This window comes from Octopus bimaculoides, chromosome 6 (assembly GCF_046866305.1).
Source record: "Octopus bimaculoides isolate indiv1 chromosome 6, ASM4686630v1, whole genome shotgun sequence".
Classification (NCBI taxonomy): domain Eukaryota; kingdom Metazoa; phylum Mollusca; class Cephalopoda; order Octopoda; family Octopodidae; genus Octopus; species Octopus bimaculoides.
In genome coordinates this window covers 56,737,104-56,764,867 of record NC_142933.1, presented here as the reverse complement: position 1 = coordinate 56,764,867, position 27,764 = coordinate 56,737,104, and the positions used below count along the sequence as shown (strand labels likewise).

The 27,764-nt window shown below is 36.2% G+C and overlaps 1 protein-coding gene across 7 annotated transcripts in view; it reads right to left on the bottom strand.

Annotated features, from left to right (window-relative positions):
* LOC106879572 (uncharacterized) overlaps positions 1-27,764 on the bottom strand; it is a 650,101-nt gene that overhangs the window by 352,877 nt on the left and 269,460 nt on the right. For all 7 annotated transcript variants that reach the window (XR_016242266.1, XR_016242267.1, XR_016242268.1 and 4 more), the window contains exon 16: positions 25,338-25,457. Coding sequence is in view for 2 of the 7 variants with exons in the window: in XM_089353939.1 (XP_089210065.1) it covers positions 25,338-25,457 (120 nt within the window). In the remaining 5 variants the exon portion in view is untranslated. The remainder of the gene's footprint in view (positions 1-25,337; positions 25,458-27,764) is intronic.

Sequence of the window (27,764 nt, the reverse complement as noted above, 5' to 3'; positions counted from 1 at the left end):
AAAATTTCGAATGTGCCTCCTGAAATTGAGGAAGAATGGCTAGTATCTGCCATATGTCTAGGCATAGAGGAGGAGATAAACATACTAGAAGCATCTGCCGTTTGCAATCAAAACTGGATTGGCCAGGAATTTCAACTCCTGGTACAAATTGATCCAGCAAACTGGGAAAAAATTCCACATAGAATCCAATTAACTGAGGATTCAATTTTTCATGTTTTCGTCGAAGGCAGAAGGCCAGTTTGCTACGTTTGTAGTAGCAAAACTCACCTTCAAAAAACATGCCCAGTAGCCCAGAAGAAAAGGCAACAACAACGGCAACAATACAAAGAAAAACAACAACAACAACAACAACAACAACAACAGAAGCAACTACCAAATACCCCCAACAGAAAAACCTTACTACCAACACCACCAGCAACACAAAAAACAACAACAGAAATATCAGCAATAACCACAACAGAAAAGACAACAGAAACTGCAAAAACAGAAGAAAAAAAAGAAAATTCCAAGACTGCCTCTCCCTCCCCCATATCACATACACCACACATAAATAACAAACAGCCAACATCAATAAAAACAGCAACACAAACAGAATTCTAAGTAAACATTAGTTAGAATTCTGTTGTTGTCTGTACCACTATACTGTTACTCTATTCAGACTAAAAGTAAAAAACCTATTTGACCCATATACCTAGGGCTATAATTCCTCAACATTAATTCCTCAACATTTAGATAGTAATAAAATGACCTGACACTACTATGACCAGTGAAACCTCTAGATTCTAATACTTTTATAGCCTTGTCCATGCATACTGCTTACACCTTCCCTCTCTTTAGAAGTAATTGTCCCTTTGCTATCACCACTAGATAAGAAACAATAGAATTCTGAGACAGTTAAAACTTTTGTCTAGAATCAATTACTAGCCTGATAGACCCTGCTATGTCAAGATGGACTTATATATTCTTCCTCTGCTCTCTCCCACTTGGTTTTAATATGTTGCCACATTTGTAATATGTCTTTTTTTCTACATTTTTTCGTGCAGCTGAAGATTGCTCTTCATATTGCATTTAAGGTAATGCTCACATTACTTAAATAAATTGAAGTAGCATGAAACGTGCGTACTGCAATCACTTTTGAAATCCGTGTTGCTTATTGTTTGATATATATATATATATATATATATATATATATATATATATGCATATGTGGGCACAGGACGTCATGAAGTGTGTACGACAAAAAATATGAAGTACAAGTACATGGAATATGAATTATTTTTTCAAACAACGAAAGACACAATTGGAAAACAAGGCAAACTACATAAAGAATGACCTTCATCAGTTGTTGGCTGTTTTTTTCTACTCTCATATTTTGAGCATTTAACAACAAGATATGCTTTCGATAAAACAGTTGCTCTCGCAAAGCAAATTAAATAAAATTTGGGATTTTGTGGAGGGTCAAAATTGGTAACATAAACAGGACTGTAAAAACAAACAGGAAGGGCTGCTAAGCCTAAATGAGGTTGTGGTGGCAAATGCGTAAATCAAGCTTGGACAGGAAACAGACAAGAACACGTCTTCCTTGTTCCAGCTACAACGGAGAGAAAGAAAGAAACACAAATTAGGAGAAGAAAGAAAGATGGCTGATGGTCACGTAAGAGCCACGTGAGTAAGGGAGGAGGAGTGAGGGAGAGAGGGGGACAGAGTAATAGGATAGAATAGTGGGAGAAGAGGAGGTAAAAGAATAAAAGAGAGAAAGACAGAAAAATGAAAGAGTAAAAAAATCGTATAGAGTGTGCATCAGAATTATTAAGACAAGACTTACTTGGAAGAGGATGTATGGCATTCAATCATATAATAATAATAATAATATATATATATATATATATATATATATATATATATATATATATATGCATATATATATGTACATACTTACATCTATACATACATATATATATATATATATATATTTATTTATATAAATAAGGATAAGATCGATATTTAAAATATTGATCTTATCAAGTGGTCAGCATGGGAATAAAAACCATCAAAGGTAATAATTATTTAAAATTATAATACAGGGTATCAAGAGATACCACCACGCTGAAAAAATAGCAGTCAAATCCTGATTCTAAAACCACAATAAATGTCCGCATGGCACGATTAGCGAAGACGAAGACCAAATGAACCAGTAAAAATAAGATAATTCCAAATCCTGGATTTCTGGCTTTACATAAATAATAATGTTCTGCCTTCATCAGTGGAATATACTCTAGTACATAAATATATACAAATACATGTATATAAACAGTATACTTACATATACGGACGTATACATACATATATATGCACGTATGCACACGACTAGCTTAAATAGCCCGCCTAAACAACCTTTCGTGCGATCCGGACAGAATATCAGCACAGTAAATACACTGATAAAATTATATTTATATAAATAAGGATAAGATCGATATTTAAAATATTGATCTTATCAAGTGGTCAGCATGGGAATAAAACCCATCAAAGGTAATAATTATTTAAAATTATAATACAGGGTATCAAGAGATACCACCACGCTGAAAAAATAGCAGTCAAATCCTGACTCTAAAACCACAATAAATGTCCGCATATAATTTTATATATATATATATATATATATATATATATATATATATATACATCTATACATATACATATACATACATATATATATATATATATATATATATATATATATATATATATATATATATATATATATATATATATACATACATATATATATATATATATATATATATATGCATATGTGGGCACAGGACATCATGGACGCTGATTTGATTGTAGTTTGGTAATGGAAGGTTAAGGGCTTCCTTGATGCCTGCCAGAGAAACAAATAGCTATCACCATCGAAAGCATCGAGGTGAAGTGGTAATTCGTTGAGGAGCGAGGAGTTGTCACGTAGAAGGTCTGAGCTCAACTGCCTAACAAAGTGAAACTCTCTTTAAGAACCAGTTTTACTATGCATGCGCACTGCATGCGCACTGCATGTGCAGAATAGTACTTCCTCAATGGCGGCTATAATTTCGCGCCACTACAACATCGACTCCAGTGCATAACTGGTACTTATTTAATCAACCCCAAAAGGATGAACGGTAAAGTTGACCTCGACAGAATTTGAACTCAGAATGTAACGGTAGATGAAATACCGCTAAGCATTTCGTCCGACATGCTAATGTTTCTGCCAGCTCACCGCCTTGTATGTATGTATGTATGTATGTATGTATGTATGTATGTATGTATGTATGTATGTATGCATGTATGTATGCATGCATGTATGCATGCATGTATGTATGAAGTAAAACAAAGTTTGAAGAGACTGGTGGTAGTTTACATTGGCAAGGCTTCTGTTATTTAGAAAAGTCAACAGAAAGTGTACAGTGAAATTGCCATTTGTATATATGTGTATGTGCTTGTGTGTATTTATCTATCTATACATATCTATACATGCATGCAAATGGATACATACATACATACACACACATGCGTACGTACGTATGTACATACATACATACATACATACATACAAACAAACATATCATAGGCTATAGAAATTAGTTTACTCCCCAGAGAGGAAATTAATGAAACAAACATTCCAAGACAGTGTTTAGCATCGACTTTTTTGTATCCACGTTTGCATATACATGCATAACTACCTTTGGTGTTTTTACAGACATGTTCACAACCACCAATGGCAACCAAACACTCATTAATATCTGTAATTAAGAAAGTGAAAAGAAAATTACATCTGGAAACAAAAGAAAAGCATGACACATGTAAACAGTATATAACACTGTCATGTTTTTGTTCCCTACTTTGACCCTCCTCCATAAATCCTAAATTTTATTTTAGCATTTATGGGAGCAACTGTCTTTGAAGACTCATATTGTCATTGAATGCTCGAAATGAGGAGTAGATAGACAGCCGACAACTGATGAAGGGTCTTTTTCTGTGTTTACTTGTCCTGTTATCCATTTTTTCCTCGTTGCTTATGTATTTCATGTTGTTGGAACCATTGGTGACGCCTTGTACCAATATATGCATGTAAGACCTGTTGAGGCAAGTGAAACTGAAACGCTTGCAAAGACCTGTTGAGGCAAGTGAAATCGAAATTGAACTAAATTATGATTCACCTGTACCAGTGGAGTGCTAAGAGCACTATCCAAGCGTGATCATTGCCAGAACAGCTGTCTGGCTTCCGTGCCAGTGGCACGTAAATAGCTCCATTTAAGCGTGATCGTTGCCAGCATCGCCTTACTGGCACTTGTGCCGGTGGCATGTGAAAAAGCATTCAAGCAAGGTCGTTGCCAGTGCCGCTGGACTGGCTCCTGTGCAGGTGGCACATAAAATACACCATTTTGAGCATGGCCGTTGCCAGTACCACCTGACTGGCCTTCATGCCTGTGGTACATAAAAGCACCCACTACACTCTTGGAGTGTTTGGCATTAGGAAGGTCATCCAGCTATAGAAACTATGCCAAATCAGATTGGAGCCTGGTGCAGCCATCTAGTTCGCCAGTGCTCTGTCAAATCGTCCAATCCATGCTAGCATGGAAGGCGGATGTTAAACGATGATGATGGTGATGATGACTATTATTAGATAATATATATATTTCTCATTTACGTATTTCATGTTGTTTGAACCGTTGATGTCCTGTACCCATATATACATGTGTGTGTGTGTATATATATATATATATATATATATATATATATATATATATATATATATATATATATATATATATATATATATATATATATAATTTACTCATATACAAAAGCATTATTACTGTTAAAAACAGTAATAATGAGGTGGTTAGCAAGACTTCTACCTAAATGAGTATAATATGAAATATTTGAATAAAAGAAGGGTAAAAATACCGCTTGCCAAAGATGAAAGTGAAAGCTTCAAAAACCACCAATACTACGTTAAATACACTCACGAGCAATGCAATGAATATTTTTAAGAATAGGCCTACCTTCAGGATGGAATTTGAAGGTAGTTTACATAACCCAATATCAATTGCTTTCATGTTGTGCATGAGAAAACATGCTTTGCAATCATCAGTTGGAGACAGTAACATCTATTTCTAAAATATTCATTGCTCGTGTGTGTATTTATCGTAGTGTTGGTGGATTTTGAAGCTTTCGCTTTTATCTTTGGCAAGCTGTATTTTTACCCTTCTTTTATTCATATATTATCTACTAGTTATTACTTAATTGAACACCATGCATCCATTTCTGAGTAAGTTTATCTTCACCTTTTTGATGCAACTTTCTTCTCCATACTGTTTTCTTCCTCCATCCCTCTCTAATTCCCTTTTTCTTCCCCTCTCTCCTTCACCATTTTCTATCTCTCTCTCTTTCTTTCTCTTTCTCTCTCTCTCTCTCTCTCTCTCTCTCGTTGCTCACATGTGACCATTGTTCCTCTCTCTTTTCCTCACATGACCATCTTTCTTTTCCTGCATGAACATTCAAAAGAGAGGACGTTTTTTCTCTCTCTTCTATCTTTTCTCTTTTAAAAAAATGTTTCTCACAGTGCTCACTATTTCCTCTCGTTCTGGTCTAAAGGCCCTCCATGTTTATTTTCATTTGGTTTCCTTGTATGTCTCCACTGTCATGTTCCCAACTTTGACCCTCCATAAATCCTAAATCTTTTATTTATTACTTAATTGAATGCCACACATCCATTTCCAAGTAAGTTTATCTAAACAATATATATATATATATATATATATATATATATATGAAACAATTGGAGATTTCTGCGGGATGGAAGACAATTGGAGATTTCTGCGGGACAACCTGTTGAAAGCCACCGACGAGATTTGTGGGTGGTGTAAGGTCCCCTCCCAACCCAGAGTAACGTGGTGGTGGAACAAGGAGGTAGACAGGGCTATTAGACAAAAGAAACAGGCTTGGAAGGACTGGAAGAACGGTGGTAGCAGGGAATTGTACCAATGTGCCAGAAGGGAGGCTAGGCGACAGGTTTATTTAGCCAGAGGGGAAGCAGATAAGGAAAGATTTGCCAATGTTCTGCGCCGTGAGGACCAAAGACTCGAGGTATTTCGTGTTGCAAGACAGTGTAGGAGAGAGAATAGTGATGTTGTAGGAGAGAAATGTGTTCGCATGGATGATGGTACGCTTGCATTAAATGAGGATGCAAAGAAAGAGGTCTGGAGATGCCACTACGATAGATTGCTTAATAAAGAGAATGAATGGGAGAAAGAGAGCCTGCCTTATGTCGACCCAATAGAGGGACCAGCTATCCGAGTTGATAGTACCAGGGTAGATAAAGCAATTAAGAGTATGAAGACCGGGAAAGCCCCGGCCCATCAGGAATCACTGCAGAGATGCTCAAAATATCTGGCAGTGTTGGCTATAGCCTAGTCACCCGTATTACGAACCAGGTGATACACGAAGGAGTCATACCCTATGACTGGTGTAGCAGCATCATAGTCAACTGCTACAAAGGTAAAGGGGACGCTTTAGATACAAATAATTACAGAGGCATCAAGCTGTTAGATCAGGTTATGAAAGTTACAGAGAGGGTCATAGCCCAACTAATTAGGGAGCGAATCAATTTAGATGAGATGCAGTTTGGGTTCGTGCCAGGTAAAAGCACTACTGATGCCTTATTTCTAGTGAGACAGTTGCAGGAGAAATACCTAGCTAAGGATAAACCTCTGTACCTGGCTTTCGTTGACATGGAGAAAGCCTTTGACAGGGTCCCCCGATCCCTTATCTGGTGGTCAATGAGGAAACTTGGGATAGAAGAATGGTTAGTGAGAGCTGTGCGAGCCATGTACAGAGATGCTGCCAGTAAGGTGAGGGTTGGAAATGAGTACAGCAATGAATTCCGGGTAGAGGTAGGGGTCCACCAAGGTTCCGTCCTCAGCCCCCTATTATTTACCATAGTCCTCCAGGCAATCACAGAGGAGTTCAAGACAGGTTGCCCCTGGGAGCTCCTCTATGCTGATGACCTTGCCCTAATTGCAGTGTCACTATCAGAACTAGAGGAGAAGTTTCAGGTGTGGAAGCAAGGTCTAGAATTGAAGGGCCTTAGAGTCAACCTAGCTAAAACCAAAATCCTAATAAGTAGGAAGGTAGATAAAACACAAACCCCTTCAGGTAGATGGCCCTGCTCAGTATGTAGAAAAGGAGTAGGTAGTAACTCTATAAGATGTACCCGGTGCAAGCTATGGACACATAAGAGGTGCAGCAACATCAAAGGCAGGTTAACTAGCAAGTTAGTTTTTGTTTGTGGCAGATGTTCAGGTGCAATAAAGACTGCAAACAAACAGGAAACAACTTCTATCTCATTCCAGGGTGAAAAACTAGAGGTAGTCGATAGCTTCCGCTATCTGGGCGACCAAGTTAGTAGTGGGGGTGGGTGCGCTGAAAGTGTAGCTGCTAGAATAAGAATAGCCTGGGCAAAGTTTAGAGAGCTCTTACCCCTGCTGGCGACAAAGGGACTCTCACTCAGAGTAAAAGGCAGACTGTATGACGCATGCGTACGAACAACCATGCTACATGGCAGTGAAACATGGGCTGTAACTGCTGAGGACATACGTAAGCTCGCAAGGAATGAAGCCAGTATGCTCCGTTGGATGTGTAATGTCAATGTGAATACCCGTCAGAGTGTAAGTATCTTGAGAGAAAAGCTGAACATTAGAAGCATCAGTTGTGGCGTGCAAGAGAGACGATTGCGCTGGTATGGACATGTGGTGAGAATGGAGGAGGATAGCTGCGTGAAAAAGTGCCACACCCTAACAGTTGAGGGAACCCGTGGAAGAGGTAGGCCCAGGAAGACCTGGGCTGAGGTGGTGAGGCAAGACCTTCGTACATTGGGCCTCACCGAGGCGATGACTACGGACCGAGACCTTTGGAAATGGGCTGTGCGTGAGAAGACCCGGCAAGCCAAGTAAGATCGTTGCCAGTGCCCCTGGACTGGTTCTTGTGCGGGTGGCACATGAGATGCACCATTTTGAGCGTGGCCGTTGCCAGTACCGCCTGACTGGCTCCTGTAGGATTTTCGAGCGAGATCGTTGCCAGTGCCCCTGGACTGGCTTGTGCGGGTGGCACATAAAAGACACCATTTCGAGCGTGGCCGTTTTCGTGCGGGTGACACGTAAAAGCACCCACTACACTCTCTGAGTGGTTGGCGTTAGGAAGGGCATCCAGCTGTAGAAACTCTGCCAAATTAGACTGGAGCCTGGTGTTGCCATCCGGTTTCACCAGTCCTCAGTCAAATCGTCCAACCCATGCTAGCATGGAAAGCGGACGTTAAACGATGATGATGATACATTCATACATATTCACATCATTTTGTTTTTATATTATCCTTTTTCTTGGTTTCAACCAGTGTTCCATAGCCATGCTGGGCATATCTATGATTGCTAAAGTTCAGCTATCAATTTTCTGTATGTAATAGCAGCTGGATTTACACTGGGGCATCACAACCAGCAACAATAATTTTATTTATTAAGCTAATGAATATAGTCAATGCCCATGCATTTTTTAAACCCTGTATGAATAAGTAGAATATAAAGAGAAACCATGAGAGACTGTAACTGGAAAGACGGGAGTGAGACCAAAAGGAATCATGTTGGAGAGAGAAAGGATCAGGGATGTGTTCAGAATTAATGCTGAAGCAAAGACACAAGGGGAAAAAATGAAAGAGTAAAGGAAGTTATGCATGTTTATGCATGGACCCATATTAACCAGTCTATTAACCCCTTGGGGGGGGGGTCTTGGGGTGCTGCAGCCATGCAGCCTATCTAGGGCTAGACTTATTTCTACAGTTCAGTGGACTGGAACAACGTGAAATGAAGTGTTTTGCTCAACAACACAACAGATCACCTGGTCCAGGGATTGAAACCATAATCTTATGGTCATGAATCCATCACCCTAACTACTTAGAGAGGAACCTCCACAAAAAGTCACATTGTCCTTTATTTGGATTTTGTTGCACCCATAACGTAGTGTACAGATGCATCATTAGTACTACAACAGAGAATTATATTTATATAGGATGTAGTATTAACCTGAAACAGAGAATATATAACCATAAGTCTTCGTTTAGACTTAGACATAAGGCAAATAGTACGACATTGGCAAGTAAAATTTGGGAGTTAAAAGATAATGGTATTAATTTTAGCCTTAAATGGGAAATTATAAGAAAAGCTCAACCTTATAGAAATAATAGATATGGATGTGAATTGTGTTCTATGGAAATATATGAAATTTTTAAACTTAGGAACAATCCTAATCTAATCAATAATAGATTAGACCTTAGGGTATCATGTGTGCATTGCTCTACTCACACTTTTAAATTTTTAAAAAAATAGGGCTTTTATTTAAGTAACTAAAGTTATCATAATATAGTACTTTACTTCTATTATGGTCATCTAGGACTATCAATTAGCACATATTTATATTGGTAATTGAACCTTTATAACATATATTCCTGATCTCTCACCTTAACATCTAATCTACTTAAATCAATCATCAAATTCCTGTATTGATTATCCTAGTTATTTCCTAACATCCTTTCTTTTTTCAGTCCCTTAAACCTCAGTAAACACATTATTATAAACTAATATTAATCTGATAATAATTTTTATTTTTTATTCACATTATATAAATAAAGCTTACCTATGTGTCTCCTAAATAATATCATTATCTTATCTCCAGCTAAAAAATTTTTTTAAGATAATTCAAAATAGTTTTCATGATCACTATATACTTAATATCCTTAAATTTTACATCCAGAGCCCCTGAATTCAATACTGACATTATTTCATGATTTTTGTGGAAAATAATTACATCTCATTTTATTTATTTTATTAACATACCTCTTATTGTGAAGACATTGGTTAGAGTATTGTTGTTGTCTGTATCACTATATTGTTACTCTACTCAGACTAAAAGTAAAAAACCTATTTGACCCATATACCCAGGGCTGTAATTCCTCGACATTAATTCCTCAACACTTTGATAGTAGTAAAATGACCTGAAACTACTATGACCAGTGAAACCTTTAGATTCTAATACATTTTATAACCTAGTCCATGCATACTGCTTACACCTTCCCTCTCTTTAGAAGTAATTGTCCCTTTGCTATCACCACTAGATCATCATCATCATCATCATCATCGTTTAACGTCCGCTTTCCATGCTAGCATGGGTTGGATGATTTGACTGAGGACTCGTGAAACCGGATGGCAACACCAGGCTCCAGTCTGATTTGGCAGAGTTTCTACAGCTGGATGCCCTTCCTAACGCCAACCACTCAGAGAGTGTAGTGGGTGCTTTTACGTGTCACCCGCACGAAAACGGCCACGCTCGAAATGATGTCTTTTATGTGCCACCCGCACAAGCCAGTCCAGGGGCACTGGCAACGATCTCGCTCGAAAATCCTACAGGAGCCAGTCAGGCGGTACTGGCAACGGCCACGCTCAAAATGGTGCATCTCATGTGCCACCCGCACAAGAACCAGTCCAGGGGCACTGGCAACGATCTTACTTGGCTTGCCGGGTCTTCTGACGCACAGCACATTTCCGAAGGTCTCGGTCAGTAGTCATCGCCTCGGTGAGGCCCAATGTACGAAAGTCTTGCCTCACCACCTCAGCCCAGGTCTTCCTGGGCCTACCTCTTCCACGGGTTCCCTCAACTGTTAGGGTGTGGCACTTTTTCACGCAGCTATCCTCCTCCATTCTCACCACATGTCCATACCAGCGCAATCGTCTCTCTTGCACGCCACAACTGATGCTTCTAATGTTCAGCTTTTCTCTCAAGATACTTACACTCTGACGGGTATTCACATTGACATTACACATCCAACGGAGCATACTGGCTTCATTCCTTGCGAGCTTACGTATGTCCTCAGCAGTTACAGCCCATGTTTCACTGCCATGTAGCATGGTTGTTCATACGCATGCGTCATACAGTCTGCCTTTTACTCTGAGTGAGAGTCCCTTTGTCGCCAGCAGGGGTAAGAGCTCTCTAAACTTTGCCCAGGCTATTCTTATTCTAGCAGCTACACTTTCAGCGCACCCACCCCCACTACTAACTTGGTCGCCCAGATAGCGGAAGCTATCGACTACCTCTAGTTTTTCACCCTGGAATGAGATAGAAGTTGTTTACTGTTTGTTTGCAGTCTTTATTGCACCTGAACATCTGCCACAAACAAAAACTAACTTGCTAGTTAACCTGCCTTTGATGTTGCTGCACCTCTTATGTGTCCATAGCTTGCACCGGGTACATCTTATAGAGTTACTACCTACTCCTTTTCTACATACTGAGCAGGGCCATCTACCTGAAGGGGTTTGTGTTTTATCTACCTTCCTACTTATTAGGATTTTGGTTTTAGCTAGGTTGACTCTAAGGCCCTTCAATTCTAGACCTTGCTTCCACACCTGAAACTTTTCCTCTAGTTCTGATAGTGACTCCGCAATTAGGGCAAGGTCATCAGCATAGAGGAGCTCCCAGGGGCAACCTGTCTTGAACTCCTCTGTGATTGCCTGGAGGACTATGGTAAATAATAGGGGGCTGAGGACGGAACCTTGGTGGACCCCTACCTCTACCCGGAATTCATTGCTGTACTCATTTCCAACCCTCACCTTACTGGCAGCATCTCTGTACATGGCTCGCACAGCTCTCACTAACCATTCTTCTATCCCAAGTTTCCTCATTGACCACCAGATAAGGGATCGGGGGACCCTGTCAAAGGCTTTCTCCATGTCAACGAAAGCCAGGTACAGAGGTTTATCCTTAGCTAGGTATTTCTCCTGCAACTGTCTCACTAGAAATAAGGCATCAGTAGTGCTTTTACCTGGCACGAACCCAAACTGCATCTCATCTAAATTGATTCGCTCCCTAATTAGTTGGGCTATGACCCTCTCTGTAACTTTCATAACCTGATCTAACAGCTTGATGCCTCTGTAATTATTTGTATCTAAAGCGTCACCTTTACCTTTGTAGCAGTTGACTATGATGCTGCTACACCAGTCATTGGGTATGACTCCTTCGTGTATCACCTGGTTCGTAATACGGGTGACTAGGCTATAGCCAACACTGCCAGATATTTTGAGCATCTCTGCAGTGATTCCTGATGGGCCGGGGGCTTTCCCGGTCTTCATACTCTTAATTGCTTTATCTACCCTGGTACTATCAACTCGGATAGCTGGTCCCTCTATTGGGTCGACATACGGCAGGCTCCCTTTCTCCCATTCATTCTCTTTATTAAGCAATCTATCGTAGTGGCATCTCCAGACCTCTTTCTTTGCATCCTCATTTAATGCAAGCGTACCATCATCCATGCGAACACATTTCTCTCCTACAACATCACTATTCTCTCTCCTACACTGTCTTGCAACATGAAATACCTCGAGTCTTTGGTCCTCACGGCGCAGAACATTGGCAAATCTTTCCTTATCTGCTTTCCCTCTGGCTAAATAAACCTGTCGCCTAGCCTCCCTTCTGGCACATTGGTACAATTCCCTGCTACCACCGTTCTTCCAGTCCTTCCAAGCCTGTTTCTTTTGTCTAATAGCCCTGTTTACCTCCTTGTTCCACCACCACGTTACTCTGGGTCGGGAGGGGACCTTACACCACCCACAAATCTGGTCGGTGGCTTTCAACAGGTTGTCCCGCAGAAATCTCCAATTGTCTTCCACGTTGTATGATGCTATATCCCCTTCTATTTCGTTAAATGCTTCAAGTAACTTGTCTCTAAGTCTCTGTCCGTTTGCAGGGTCTTTAAGCTTCCACACCCTTCTCCTCCAAGCCTGTCTAATTCTGGGCACCCATTTTGCCTTGATCCCAAAGTCGCTAACTACTAATCTATGTTGTGGGGTACATTCTTCGCCAGGGTAGGTTTTGGCATTTATAAGCCGCTCTCTTTCCCTATTTCTGGCGAGGATGTAGTCGATTTGGCTAGAGTGTCTGCCGGAGCGGTAGGTGACTAGGTGACTGGCAGGTTTCCTGAAGTTGGTATTGCAGACCATAAGATCGGTTGCATCACAGAACTCCAGCAGTCTGGTTCCCTCCTCGTTGCGGGAACCGAAGCCATAGCCTCTATGTATGCCATGGAAGCCTCCAGCACGACGTCCGACATGACCGTTGAAGTCTCCAGCCACAAAGAGAAGATCTGAGACAGTTAAAACTTTTTGTCTAGAATCAATCACTAGCCTGATAGACTCGGCTATGTCAAGATGGACTTATGTATTCTTCCTCACATTTGGATTTTTATGTATTCTCTCTCCCACTTGGATTTGAAATGTTGCCACATTTATAATATGTCTTTTCTACAGTAATTTTTCTGCATTTTTGTGCAGCTGAAGATTGCTCTTCATATTGCATTTAAGGTAATGCTCGCATTACTTAAATAAATTGAAGTAGCATGAAACGTGCATACTGCAGTCACCTTTGAAATCCGTGTTGCTTATTTTTTGATTTTAATCACCTATCCTTTTGGGATGCGATATTCGGGTGCCTACGCATAAGTACTGTATTCAACCTTGATTCTATAAATATATATATATATATATATATATATATATATATATATATATATATATATATATATATATATATATATATAAAATATATAGTTTTAGGGAAAATAACCAAGTTTCAAGAACTCATCGATGAAAATCCACTATCACATATAGAAAAATTAATAATTAAAAGCACAATAAATGAGTATAATATAAAGTAAAGTAAATATCATAAGATAAATATAATAAAAAGATTACACGTGTTTCATAACTAATTTTCAAAGAGAAAAGAAATTTAAATCGATTAAAATCAATTGAAATTATCGAAAATAAATTCTATTCAAAAATATAGCTACTTGTCAGATCGTAAATAGAACAATAATTAGATATATATATCTCAACCAACAATAAGTACCAAATGAATTAATATGAAATACTTATTATATAAAGATGGAAAAATTATTAAAAATATCATAATATCAAAATAATAACCATTCAATAATTATCCCTTCATCCATTATAATAACATGTATATTATATACAAAAAACATCTTACATAAATTATCATTGTTTTAAATACAATTTGAATGAAGTTTAAGTTTAAAATAATAATGAAGATAAAATTAGTACATATTTAACCGGTGTAATGGTTAAAGCTATACTATTTAAAGCTAAAGACGTTTATTTAATTATAATTAAAAATCAATTGAGTAATAGAAAAATACAAAATTATTTATTTCTACAAACGTAATAATAAAAATATGAATGAAAAAATTATGAATGGAAAAATTATGACTGAAAAGATTAGGAAAGAAAGAATTATTAAGAATAAAAGATTAAACTTTATATATATATATATATATATACAAAGTTTTAATTTTAAAAAATCTTTAACGATATTATAAACTATAAAGACTAATTATTAATCAAATATTATTAATCAAAAATAATCGAAAATATATCAACACTATTCAAATCGAAGTTCTAATATTATGTTAAAATGAAACTATAACTTCTAAATAATTTAGTATTAAATAAGTTATCTATTAAACATAATCTATAAAGAACCAAATGAATAATATAGAAAACAAGAATACATATTATTTTCAAATAGTAGAAAATCTTTAGCAAAGTAAAAAACAGTACTTATCCAAATTTTTCCGTAATTCAAATATATATATATATATATATATATATATATATACACTCACATGTATATATATGCAATGCATTCACACACACACACACATAAATTAATGAATGACATTAGCTTATAACAGTTTCTACTATAAGAAGTATTGCAGTTAGAACTGAGAGCTTGTATAATGTAGTTTTTTCAGAGACAATGCCTGTACACATGTAAATATATGTGTCTAGGTGTATGTCTGGTGTGACTCTCTCAGTCCTGTGTGTGTGTGTGTGTGTATGTGTGTGTGTGTATGTGTGCAGGCGTGGCTGCATGGTAAGAAGCTTGCTTCCTAACCACATGGTTCTGGGTTCATTCCTACTATAACCTTGGGCTTTGTGAGTGGATCTGGTAGATGGAAACTGAAAGAAGCCCGTCGTACACACACGCACACACTCACACACAAACACACACACACATATGTACATATGTTTGTGTGTCTGTGTTTGTCCCCACACCATTGCTTGACAACTGATGTTGGTGTATTTATGTCTCTGTAACTTAGCGGTTTGGCAAAAGAGACCAATAGAATAAGTACTAGGTTTACAAAGAATAAGTCCTGGGGTTGATTTGTTTGATTAAAGGTGGTGCTCCAGTATGGCTACAATGAAATGACTGAAACCAATAAAAGAATAAAAGAATATATATATATATATATATATATATATATATATATACTGGTCGACAACTACAATACTCTTTTATTTAAAATATATTAGAACTATGTAAGCCGTGTGCATTTTCTGTCTTTTATTATATTATATATATATATATATGTATATATATATATATATATATATATATATATATATATATATATATATATATATATATATATATATATATTCTTTACAACTCAGCATGTGGGAATAATTGAAATTCTCTTCCTCCCTTTTCTTACTACATATACAAGGAAAGAATCAAGGAAATAACTCCATATATAGAACAACCATACAGTGCTCAGAATATGAGCTATATGAATGATATAGGCATTGATAGAAGACACAAAATTCAGGTAACTGATAAGCAGTTTTCCTTTATACCATTGGAGTGCTTAAGGCAAATCTCATAAAGCCATAAAAAACATATATGCATGTACAAAATTACATAAAAATACACAAATGCATAAAAATATACATATTAACACATACGAATATATAAAAATGTACATGAGAATATAATGAAAATATAACTGGTGTGCAAGTGCCTGAACTCGGTACATCTGTATTAGAAACAAGAAGGAAGGAAGTTATAGATACATGGACAATGTGTTACAATATACATAATTAATTAAAAGATATTAAAAATATTCTATAGCAGAGTTAAAATCTAATACTCATCCTACTATCGTTTTGGGAAAATGTTACTGGGGGTGGATAAAGTATTCCTGTCCATCTCCCATATAAACAGTTTCTTCATAAGGGAACACCTAATAGGCTTATAATCATCCTCATTTGGAATAGAGAAAATAGAAAAAATATACTTTTCTATTCGAGGCACAAGGCCTGAAATTTTGGGGGAGGGGACCAGTCGATTAGATCGACCCCAGTATGCAACTGGCACTTGATTTACTGACCCCAAAAGGATGAAAGGCAAAGCCAACCTTGGCGGAATTTGAACTCAGAATATAAAGACAGATGAAATAACTCTAAGCATTTTGCTTGGCGTGCTAATGTTTGTGCCAGCTCACCACCTTAAATAGAAAAAATATAGCGCTTTGAATGGACAAGGCAGCAACTAACTATAATAAATAAATATGAACTACAAGGAAGGTTGTATGGAGTTAATGCATTTAAGACGAATTCATTATATGTTTGGATTGAATCTGTTAGTTTAAAATTTATATACAAGTTAGCTATTATTAATAATTTAGATTGGAAAACATTTAAAAGTTGAAAGGAATTTGTGCTAGAAAATAATAGTGCTTCAGAGATCTTATTTAGTAGGAGTTTCCTGTTAGTGTGAAAGATATTAATAGACTCTTTTGTGCACAACTTACAGATTTTTGTATTCGTGTTATATGAGGTAGTTTCAGTTATTATTGTCCAATCTAATTTATATTCAATATTTTGTTGTTTCAATTGGTTTACATATATAGACAGTTGAATTCACAGTTTTGGGATTTATAAAAGAATTTACATGTTCCTGATATCCCGTCTTAAAATCAACTGTACTTTCAATATAAATTTTCTTAGATTCACTGGAGGTGGTAATCTCACATATACATCTTTTAAGGAGCAGCCTTCAGGGGAATTACAGTTACAAATTTTATTTATAGGTTTTGATTTATTGTTTCTATTTTCTATTACCATCTTAGTATTAAGATCCTCTAAACTAGGTTCAGTAGATTCTGTTTCCCATGGATTATTTTTAAGCTTATGTTTGTTATTAGTCGCAATAATAGAACACAAATTTGGTGTAGTTGAATATGATAATTTTAAAGTGTTAAAAATAGGGTGATATTTATGGTCCTTAGGAAAGTCTTTTTCAATAATCTTTAAAAAAATTGTGGGAAGGTTTCTAATATATATATATATATATATATATATATATATACACACACACACAAGTAAACATAACTAGATATATATATATATAGAGAGAGAAACAAAACTGAAAATATTCTGAAGATGAAGATACATGTCTAAGCAAATAGATATTCATTTATTTATAGAACAAATTTACATGGAGAACAAAAGATACAGAAAAGTAAGGGGAGAAGGCATAGTATTTTAAGTCTGACAGCTGTTTCTGTGGGCTTGGATTCATGTAGTAGTTGTAATGGTGACAGATAATGTGTGCAAAAAGTCAAGAATACACAACCAGTAGTAGATGTATACAAATATTACTTTAAAGCTGGCCTCTATCTTCAAGGTGGAGAGATTGGCATCTAGCAGTGCAGATCACAATTTGAGAGAACTTAAGGGTAAAATAGGTGAAGAAAAAGGCAAATAAAAGTAGGTGGAAAGAGGATGTAGACAGTTCAGAGTAGGGAAGGGAAGTGTTGAAACAGAGGAAGAAAAAGAAGAGTAGGAGAGCAGAGCAGGGAGGAGAGGATAAGTGACCAGGGGATTCAGAAAAGTAAAAGTAGAAGTGTTGAATCAGGAAGGGATGGGGTGACAGTGTTGTGAAGAGTGATCTTGTTGCTGGGTGTGTTGACAACATATGTTATTTACCAGAGATGGTAGAGGCTATAAAACTGAGAAAGGGAAGTAGATGCGATGAGAGAAGGGAGGGGTGGCTATTGAAATAAAGGGAAGAGATCTAGTTATAGATGCCGGCAGGGAGGCAATGGGGGAAATTTGAAGAAGTGGGTTGGCAGCAGAGGAAGAATACTGAAGTAGGTAGAAAGGTGTGAGAGTAAATAGAGAGAGATGGACAGAGAGGCAGAAAGGGAAGGAAGGTTGGTAACAATGGCAAGGCCTAGTAGTGCTAAATGGTTCTGATTGAGGATGAAGTTAGGAGAAGCTTTGAGAAGGAATTTGAAGGATGAGGGTGGGGTGAGGGCATAGGAGGATGTGCTAAGTTTAATTTGTGGTTGAATTGTAATTAGGGGGATTATATAGATGTTATGTGATGGGCAAATGATGAATTAAATTTGTGCTTACATGAAAGGATTACATCTTAGGATCTACTAAGTAATGAGGGGTTGTAGTGGCAGAGAATGAGTGATTCCCTTAAACACAATTTACAAACTGTGAGATTAGCATTGTATGGGGGAATCTCATGGATAATAGACCAGGATAGGGTGTAAGGAATATTTTGGGACCTGAGGTTTGTATGTAAGTTGCTAGAGAGGTAGATAGTTTAGAGGTTTGATTGGTAAACTAATTCATGTGTGCATGGTAGAGGCACTTGAAGTCAACTGTACTGTTAATGTAGACCCTTGCCTGGTTGGACTGTGGTGTTATTACCCAGCATTTATAGACTATTTTATTGTGTAGAAAGAAACCTCCAAGTGGACAGAGTTGGGATATCTGGTAATTGGTGTTGGGATGGAGGTGGGAGTGTCACTGCTGTTATATGGGATATGCTGGTAGTAGTATGAGAAGTAGCACTATGGTTGGTATCATTGAATTGGGTAGAGTTTCTAAGGATTGTATTATTGCTACAAAGTGAGTTGGGGTGGGATTCAGGGAGTGTCAAGCAGTGAAATTTGCATCTGTTAGAAGAGGTAATTATGAATCTTAAATTTAGCATGATGGAGTAGGAGATTTGTTAAAGATAGAATAATATATATGTTGTGGTGGGAAATTGGAGTTTAAAATTTTAAAGAAAAGTTTAGGTAGGGATTTAACTTGAAAGGAGAAAGATGGTATGAACCATAAGATCTCCTGCTTCCTGCCTTAGATCATGGGCTTAGATCATGGAGGTATAATGGGGGGGGGGGGATTTATATGAGGAGGCTTGAAGTCATTATAACTTTAAGGTGGTTAGAGGGGCAGGTGAATATGGTGCATGGGGTGTTTAGTTGTAGACTGATGGAGTGTGGATGTAGGTCTGGTGGGGTCAGAATTCATATAAGGAAAGAACAATGTGAGTTTAGCTTTAAGCTTAGTGTTGGGATATAGGAGACCTTTTTGTAGAAGCCACTGATCTGGAGAGCATGATTATAATACAGGGCATGATTTGTTAAAGATGTCTTCATTTGCTGTTAAGTTAGAAGGCCTAATAGAGATAATGGTGATGATGCTCTTAAGGGTAAGTGCAGGGTGATTGAATAGGACGCCAATATATTGTAGTGATTCACTGGGTTTATGGAAAGTGTAATATAGGTTTGCATCTAAGTAGAGAGTGAAATCTTAGAAATTAGCTACTTCTGTGTTACTTTGTTTCTCTCTATTTACAGCCTTATATATGTTTACATGTATATATGTATATATATTTTATATGTCAAGCCCAAGTGTATTTATTTACATCATTATCTCCATATCAGCTCACCTGGATTCCTCTTATAGCCACTCTTTACCCTTAGTTCTCTATAAAGATTTGGAGAGTAAGTTCAAATCATTTGAGCACTATGGCATGTTTTCTATATTGAGCATCTCTGGATCTCACCTGTTGACTCATGTATATATAAAATTATATCTATGTCTGTGTGCATATAAATAAATCATTTCTTGGGGTAAAAAGTACATATAGTTGGGATTGTCTTTTGCATTTATCTTTTAGTTTTCCTGTCTCTGTACTGGTATATTTGCCTGAGTTGATCTTGTTGAATGTATGTGCAGTTGTCTAATTTATATATTTGTGCTAATGTGTGCATCTATGAATGTGTATTGATGTATATATATTTGTATGTATAGCTGTATGAATAGGCATGGATATGTGTGTCCATTATATGAGTGCATGAATAAAAATGTATATCTACATCTGTATATCTCTGGATGTGGTTTTTCACCCTCAAACTCTATTATATTATTCTACATATAACTAACTCTATTTAAATGCTTTCTACAATAAACATGCACCTCATTTAAAGTCTCTGAGAAAGCTATAAGATGTCACATAATCACTCAGCTCTGAGTGCAATGTTTCTTATAGCAGAAACAGCTATAAGCTAATGAAATCTTAAATATGGAGTTAAAGTGGAGGAAGTAAATCAGTTTTAAGTAAGCCAGAAGTTAAGAAGTATATTTGTGCATTACATAAGTATATTATAGTATTGGTGAATAAAGTGGAAAGAAATTTTGTTGTTGCAAAAAGTATTATTTAATTGTATTAGATTATGAGTTGGGATTAAGCTTTAAAGGTAATAATTCATATATGGTTGTATCTGATAATGCTAACAACATAAGAAAATTAATATCTGATATGGAAAAGTTGAGTGGTTCTAGGATGGAAGAGATAAATAAGGTTACCCCAAAGTTCTTTGGGGTTCCAAAATTACACTGTTGTGTGCTAGTTATGATTATCATCCCTTTTTCTCAGACATTCTGTATCTCAAACTACATTATTCAATGTATCTTAATCTTTCTCCTTCTGTTATTGAGGTAGAATAGGATTTCAAGGAATTTTAGATCTTAAATATAACAAGTCAGGTGAGTAGGTAGAGGTTCCTGTTTATTATAGCTGTTATATTTTTGGGAACAACATCGAGCCAAATGAAATCATAGTCATGGCTGATGCCAGTGTCACATGACTTGATGTGCTGGTGGCATGTAGAAAGCACCGTTCGAACTTTGGGCCTCACAGAGGAAGTGGCAAGTGACCAAGACCTTTGGCAATACACCATACTTGAGAAGACCTGTCATGCCAAGTGAGATTGTAGTCATAGTCAATGCTGGTGTTTTGTGACTAGCACCTGTGCTGGTGACATGTGAAAAGCACTTGCAACACCTGGTTGACATTAGGAAGGGCATCCAATTTTAGAAACCATGCCAAATCAGATTGGAACCTGGTGTAGCTCTCTTGCTTACCAGTTTTCAGTCAAACCGTCCAACCTATGCCAGCATGGAGAACAGACGTTAAATGATGATGATGATTGAATAAAGTACCTTGTCGTATTTGTTCTACTTTTTTACATCCTGCAATGGTCAACTTCATTTGTTTAACTTTCCAGCACCAGTACACATCAAGTATTAAGGTCAATTTAATAAACTACAAATCAGGAGCTAGAGTTCCTAAACTAGTCTGATGGTATCTTCAGCTTCATTTTGGGAATCCCTGCAGTAACACTTGTACCAAGTTACATCAGTCTTTATAGTTTCGTTGGAACCATTAGTGGTGAGGAGAGGGTAGGCCTGTTACATAGGCAATAACTGGTCTTTCCATACGACCTTGTTCAGACCTACATTCTAGAGAATATACTCCTGCATTGTCAAATGGTATGCTACCAATTCAGACTGGGCCAGACTTTCCATGTGCAAAGCCATGGTCTTATAAGACATATCAAAGAAGAAGATAAAGGAGGAAGAAGGGTAAGAAGGAGGAGAGGGAGAAGAAGAACTGGAGAAAGAAGAGAAAATGAAGGGGAAGAAGAAATATCTCCATTAATTGTTTATTAGAGTTCTTGTTATGTTTTTTGCTAATGTATACTTTAACAGATATATCAGTCATTGAACATGTTCTATTATATATGACCCTTGATGACAGTGTCAGAACAGTTCTCACAACTTCCTGACTGTTTATGTCTTCATGTCTAAAATACAAATAGAAAAAAATGATGTTGCATTATTATTTTTTGAAAGTTAATAATGCATCATCATCATCATCATCATTATTATTATTATTATTATTATTATTATTATTATTATTATTATTATTATTATTATTATTATTATTATTATTATTATTATTTTATTTTATTTTTTTTTTTTTTATGTTTATGGCAGACACCACTTCTCAGCTGGAACATTCAGTTGTTTGCACATTTTACAGGAACTATGTCCTGTCTAAATTGTTATTCTGACTTTCCTGAAGTTAGCAATGGTTCCAGTATATAGTCAATTACTATTTTGTTCTTTTTTAGTATTAGCATTGTATTTCTCTGTTGCCATTAAAACGAGTCAAATCCTGGAATTGATTGAGTCAATTATGCTGCTCCTTGTATGATTCTATGACTTTCTACTTTCTGCCAATGTAAGCACTCATTATAGTGATATGGTACAGTGAATTAAATGTTCTCAGTATATTTTTATTCCATTCTTTTACATTCATGGTTTAAATCCAAGACAGCGCCAGCTTTGAAAAATAAATGTAAGGTATATAGTAAATTCGATAAATTCTCTCCTGATGACCCCATACACTTGCTGGCATCTGGTATGCGAAGTTCTCAACTGCTAGCACTTGCATGTGCGAGTTGTTTGCAAGACATCTAAAAGTCTGATCCTTACATCATTATTGACCTTAATTTTTAAAGAAACGAAGGGTAATAAAATGTCAGAATCAGAGCATCAGATAATAAATCTTGTGGTACATGTTCTGGTACCTTACTTTGTGAGTTCAAACCCAGCTGAGTTAAATTTTTCCTTTTAAGTTTCCAGGATTAATGAAGTAAAGTACTAGTGAAGTTCTGGGGTCAATATAATTAGCTGCACCTTTTCTTCAAACTTGAGTCCTTGTGTTTATGTAAAAAAAATAATTAACGAAATTATCAAAATAAAATCCTCATCAGTAGTCATCATTATCATCATCATTCAATGTGGTTGAACAAATAATCCCAACCAGTTAGAAGTCACAGTAAGGGTTGCACTGTTCATCCTTTTGATCACTGAGTACAAACATGGCTCATAAAACGTCTGTTCAGGTGATTTTCCCGAGTCACCATTTCACCCTTGTATGTCTATGTATCACAAAATTACTCATTTACAGCTGAGTGAACTGGAACAACATGAAATGAAATGTTTTGCTCAAGAATACAGTGCACAACTAGCCTATAATTGATCTCGTGATCATGAGTACAACACTGTAAACATTCTCAAGTCCGTTTTTGGTAAATCCTTCTGCATTAGCAGCATACTGTAGCAGGTCCTGTTTGCTATTTACCAAATATTCTGCCATATTTCTTCTTTCACTGTTGAGCAGCACATACCATCAAAGTGACACTGGGGTTCAAATATATGCAACCTTATATACCCATAATACCTACTCATTTGATAAGGGTACAGCAGGCACATGTATTACAACCATATGTGCACAATATCAAGATAAACAGCACATGACCATGCAGGTGGGGCCCAGTTAGAATTTTCTTCAGGTGGAGTAGCCCATCTTGCTCAAAAGGTCCTTGAATGAGGGTTGTTTAAAGATGATGAATGAAACACCCATGTTCCTAGAGGTAAATTATTCAAACCCCAAAGAATTCCTCTGAACATATGGCTATGATGCTCCCCCACTACTTCTGCTCATGATCAGAGATGCACATATTGTCAGCCACTAATGATAACACTTCCAATCAGTTTCAATTACATCGACCCCAGTGCTCACTGGTACTTAGTTTATCGACCCAATAAGGATGAAAGGTAGAGGTCAACTTTGCCTTTCATCCTTTCGGGGTCGATAAATTAAGTACCAGTGGAACACTGAGGTTGATATAATTGACTAGACTCCTCCCCTAAAATTTCAGGTTTTATGCCTATAGTAGAAAGGATTATTATTATCATTATTATTAATATTATTATTATTATTATTATTATTATTATTATAATTATTATTATTATTATTATGTTGTTTTTTTTCTTCTTTCTTCAAATTTTTTCCCTTTCTTGCCGAGTGTTTCCCGTACACCTAGGGCAGAGAAACTCATTGTATGCATTCCCAGTTTACACACGCAAATTCACAGGCAAAATATGTATTTAAAAAAAGAAATGAATAAATAAAAAAAATTCATGAATGGATGTTGTTTTCACAGTGATAATGCTCTTCATCATCATCATCATCATCATCATCATCATCATCATTATTCAACATTTGGTAGTTTCAGATAAATTTCTACTGCATCACCTGCTACACCAGGGTGTGCACAGCATTGTGTGTTCTTTTTGTAGTTGGGGAAGTGCAAACTCTTTCCGGTAATGCATTGTGTCAGTTTGTTTTGTTATGGGGTCTGGTTGCAGTCTTTTGTTGTATTAGTATTTGTGTTGTGTGTGTAATGTGAGTTGTGTTCTTTTGTTGGGTAACTGACCTGCTGGTTGTTGTTTATTTTATTGGATATTTGCTATATAAAATATGTCTTATGTTTGTAGATTGTTTTGTTTGGGTTGTATTATTGAATTGATAGTGTCTTGTGTAGGACATGGGCTGTTCTTAGCAGGGTTTTTTTGGATAGTGTGTAGTGTTGTTGTTGTTGTTGTTGTTATTATTATTATTATTATTATTATTATTATTATTATTATTATTATTATTATTATTATCACCCTCATCAGCATTTTTAACACTGCTATTAAGATGGAGAACTTGCAAAATCTTCAAAGCGTTGGACAAAATGTTTTGCAACATTTCTTCCAGCTCTTTACATCCTGAGCTCAAATTCCACCATGATTAGCTTTGCCATTCATCCTTCAGGGGTCAATAAAAAAAATCTCAGTTCAGCACTGGAATCAATGTAATCAACTAACCCTTTCCCTTAAAGTTGCTGGCCTTGTGCTGTTATCATTATTAGGTGGCAAGCTGGCAGAATCATAAAAGTAGTGGGTAAAAAAACTGCTTTATTGTAATTTGTCCCTGCTCTTTACATTCCAAATTCAGATCCTACCAAGGTCAGCTTTTGGGGGTTAATAAAATAAAGTACCAATGAAGAACATGAGTTGATATAACTGACTTGCTCCAATTCCCTCAAAATTGCTGGCCTTGTTCTAAAATTAGAAGGAATTGTTATTATAAGTAGCAGTAATAAAAAAAATCAGTCCAATCATTATAGACTATATGTCTGTTATTAACATATAAGGTAATATTATTAAAAAAAGCAATTTTGAAGAAAAGCAATCTAATGTCAAGACAAAGATCATTAAAAAGTTGTAAAATTTTAACAAAAAAAGAGATAAATGTTTAGAGAAAGGAATTCACCCCCCATCCCCATCAAAAAAGCGAAAATCTTAAAAGGTTATAAGGCCACCTATAATTGAATGATGGGGGTCACCTACCAATACAATGTTTAGTAGTAGCAAGTCTATAACCGGTTTTGCAGGAACATTGATAGCTTCCTTCTATATTGGTACAGATATGTTGACAGTTACCATTTCTTGAAGAACATTCATTAATGTCTGTAAGAGAAAGTAAGAAGAAGAAAAAATAAAATAAAGAACATTAGGTAAAATGAACAGGGGAGAAACAGAAAGTTAGAGGAGAGAGAGGAGAGACAGAAGAAAGAGATATAGTAAGACAAGCTGTACAAGAGGCAGAGAGAAAAAAGTGTGAGAGGGAGAGTAAGAGAAAAAGAGAGTAAAAAGAGAAAGACAGAGAGAGGTGAATGGTATCGAAAAGAGAGCAAATGAAAGTAAGTGAAAGAGAGCAAATAACTAAGGAAAAAAACCATCTGGGGAGAGAGAGAGAGAGGGAAGAAAGAAGAGAATAGTAAAGAGAAAGCAGAAAGCAAATGAGAGACTGAATATATGAAAAAGAGAAAAGAACAAAAGAAAGAAAAAGATGGTAAATTAAAGAGATAAAGAGAAGTAAAAGGAAGAAGAGAAAGTGGGGGAAAAAATGAAAGAGTTGAAGGAAATAGAAGAGAAAACAAATAAATAAGATAAACACCCCCATGCAGTCCACCCTCCACTCCGAATCTTTTGCAAATTTTCAACAAACTGAATTTAAATTGATAAAAGTATATCCCATCTTGAAGGAGGTTTAGTTTGAAATTGAATTTATTTTGTTTTAAAGAATAACAAGTATAAGAAATAAATAATAAAAAGTGTATGATAATTAAAATTTAAAAAGGAAATCTGTAATAAAGAAATAATAAACAAATGATAATGAAATGAATAAAAAAATGATTATAAAAGAATGATCTGAATAGAAGAAAATGATAAATTAAAAAGCAACAACAATAATAATGGAATTTTTAAAAAGTAAAACAAATTAAGCAAAATAAGAAATATACTATTTTATTAATAATTTTGATAATAATTTAAAAAATAACAATTAAATATTAATAAAAATATCATATTACTAAAACTATAAAATGAAAAAATAAATTGATATTAAAAATAATGATAATGTTAACGAAACAATGAATAAATGTGCAATTAATTTTAAAGAACTTTTGGATAAAAAAGTAACAAAATGAAACCAAAATATCAATAAACTTTCTGCCACGTTTGTATCTCTTATTGTTATTAATTACAGCAGAAATAACAGCAGCCAATGTTCGTTGCGACAATTGCCACAGCAGAGAAAAATAATAAAAACAGTGGAAGTAACTACTGTAACCATGAATAACAAGTGGATAATGAGACAACAAAGAAACTCCTTTGTGGTCATTTGATCTGTTAGAAATAGTAGTCAAGTATCCTGAAAATCGTGTCTACTGCGGTCTTGAAATGAGGACACATTGTACGATATGGCCTAGTATACTACACTACAGAAAAAGGTGGGATGTTCTTGACTGGAATGTTAGTCTCAGAGAAAAACCACAGAGTCTGAGGCAAATTGATGAGGAACTGTGTTGGCAACATTCTAACAACTTTCTACTTTCTTTTGATCATAGTTCTGCTCAGTTACAACTAAAGTGGGCTAAACAAGAAGCCAAAGCAGGAGCATCTGCTTCATTGTTCAAACAGGTAGAAATATAAGTTAAATCTCCTTCAGATTACACTTTACAATCTTAAAAAACTGATGGACATATTGGATAATCTAGTCTACTTCTCAACCACATAGTTCTGGGTTCACTCCTGTGTGGCACCTTTGGCAAGTGTCTTCTACTATAGCCTTGTGCTGACCAAAGCCTTGGGAGTGGATTTGGTTGATGGGAACTGGAAGAAGCCTGTCGTGTGTGTGTGTTTGTATGTGTGTGCTTGTGTGTGTGTGTGTGTGTGTGTCTTTGTGTCTGTGTTTGTCCTCCACCACTGCTTGACAATTATTGATGGTATGCTTACACCCCTATAATTCAATGGTTCAGTAAAAGAGAGCGATAGAGTAAGTACCAGGTTTAAAAAAGTAAATAAGTCCTGGGGTCAATTAGTTTGATTAAAAATTCCTCATGGTGGTGCCCCAGTATAATAGCAGTCTCTTGACTAAAATGAGATAAAAAATATAAGACAGTCTGGTCACTGTTGGAATGTTTTCATTACTGGTCTGCTTGACCTGGAACTAAACAATTACAATAAAAAAATATCAAATGTAATGGTAAGACCAAGAAAAGCAACTGGAATACAAACAGAGACAGGTATAGTAAAAACTGTGATAGCAACAATGACAGATGATACAAAGACTGAAACAACAACAATAGCTTCAATGTAAATTGCAACAAGAACTGCCATAGCACCATTAGTAAAATAGAACAATAATATTTGCAGCAGCAATCAGTGCAACACCAACAACAGTATTACTAAGATTGCAGCACCACTGCAACA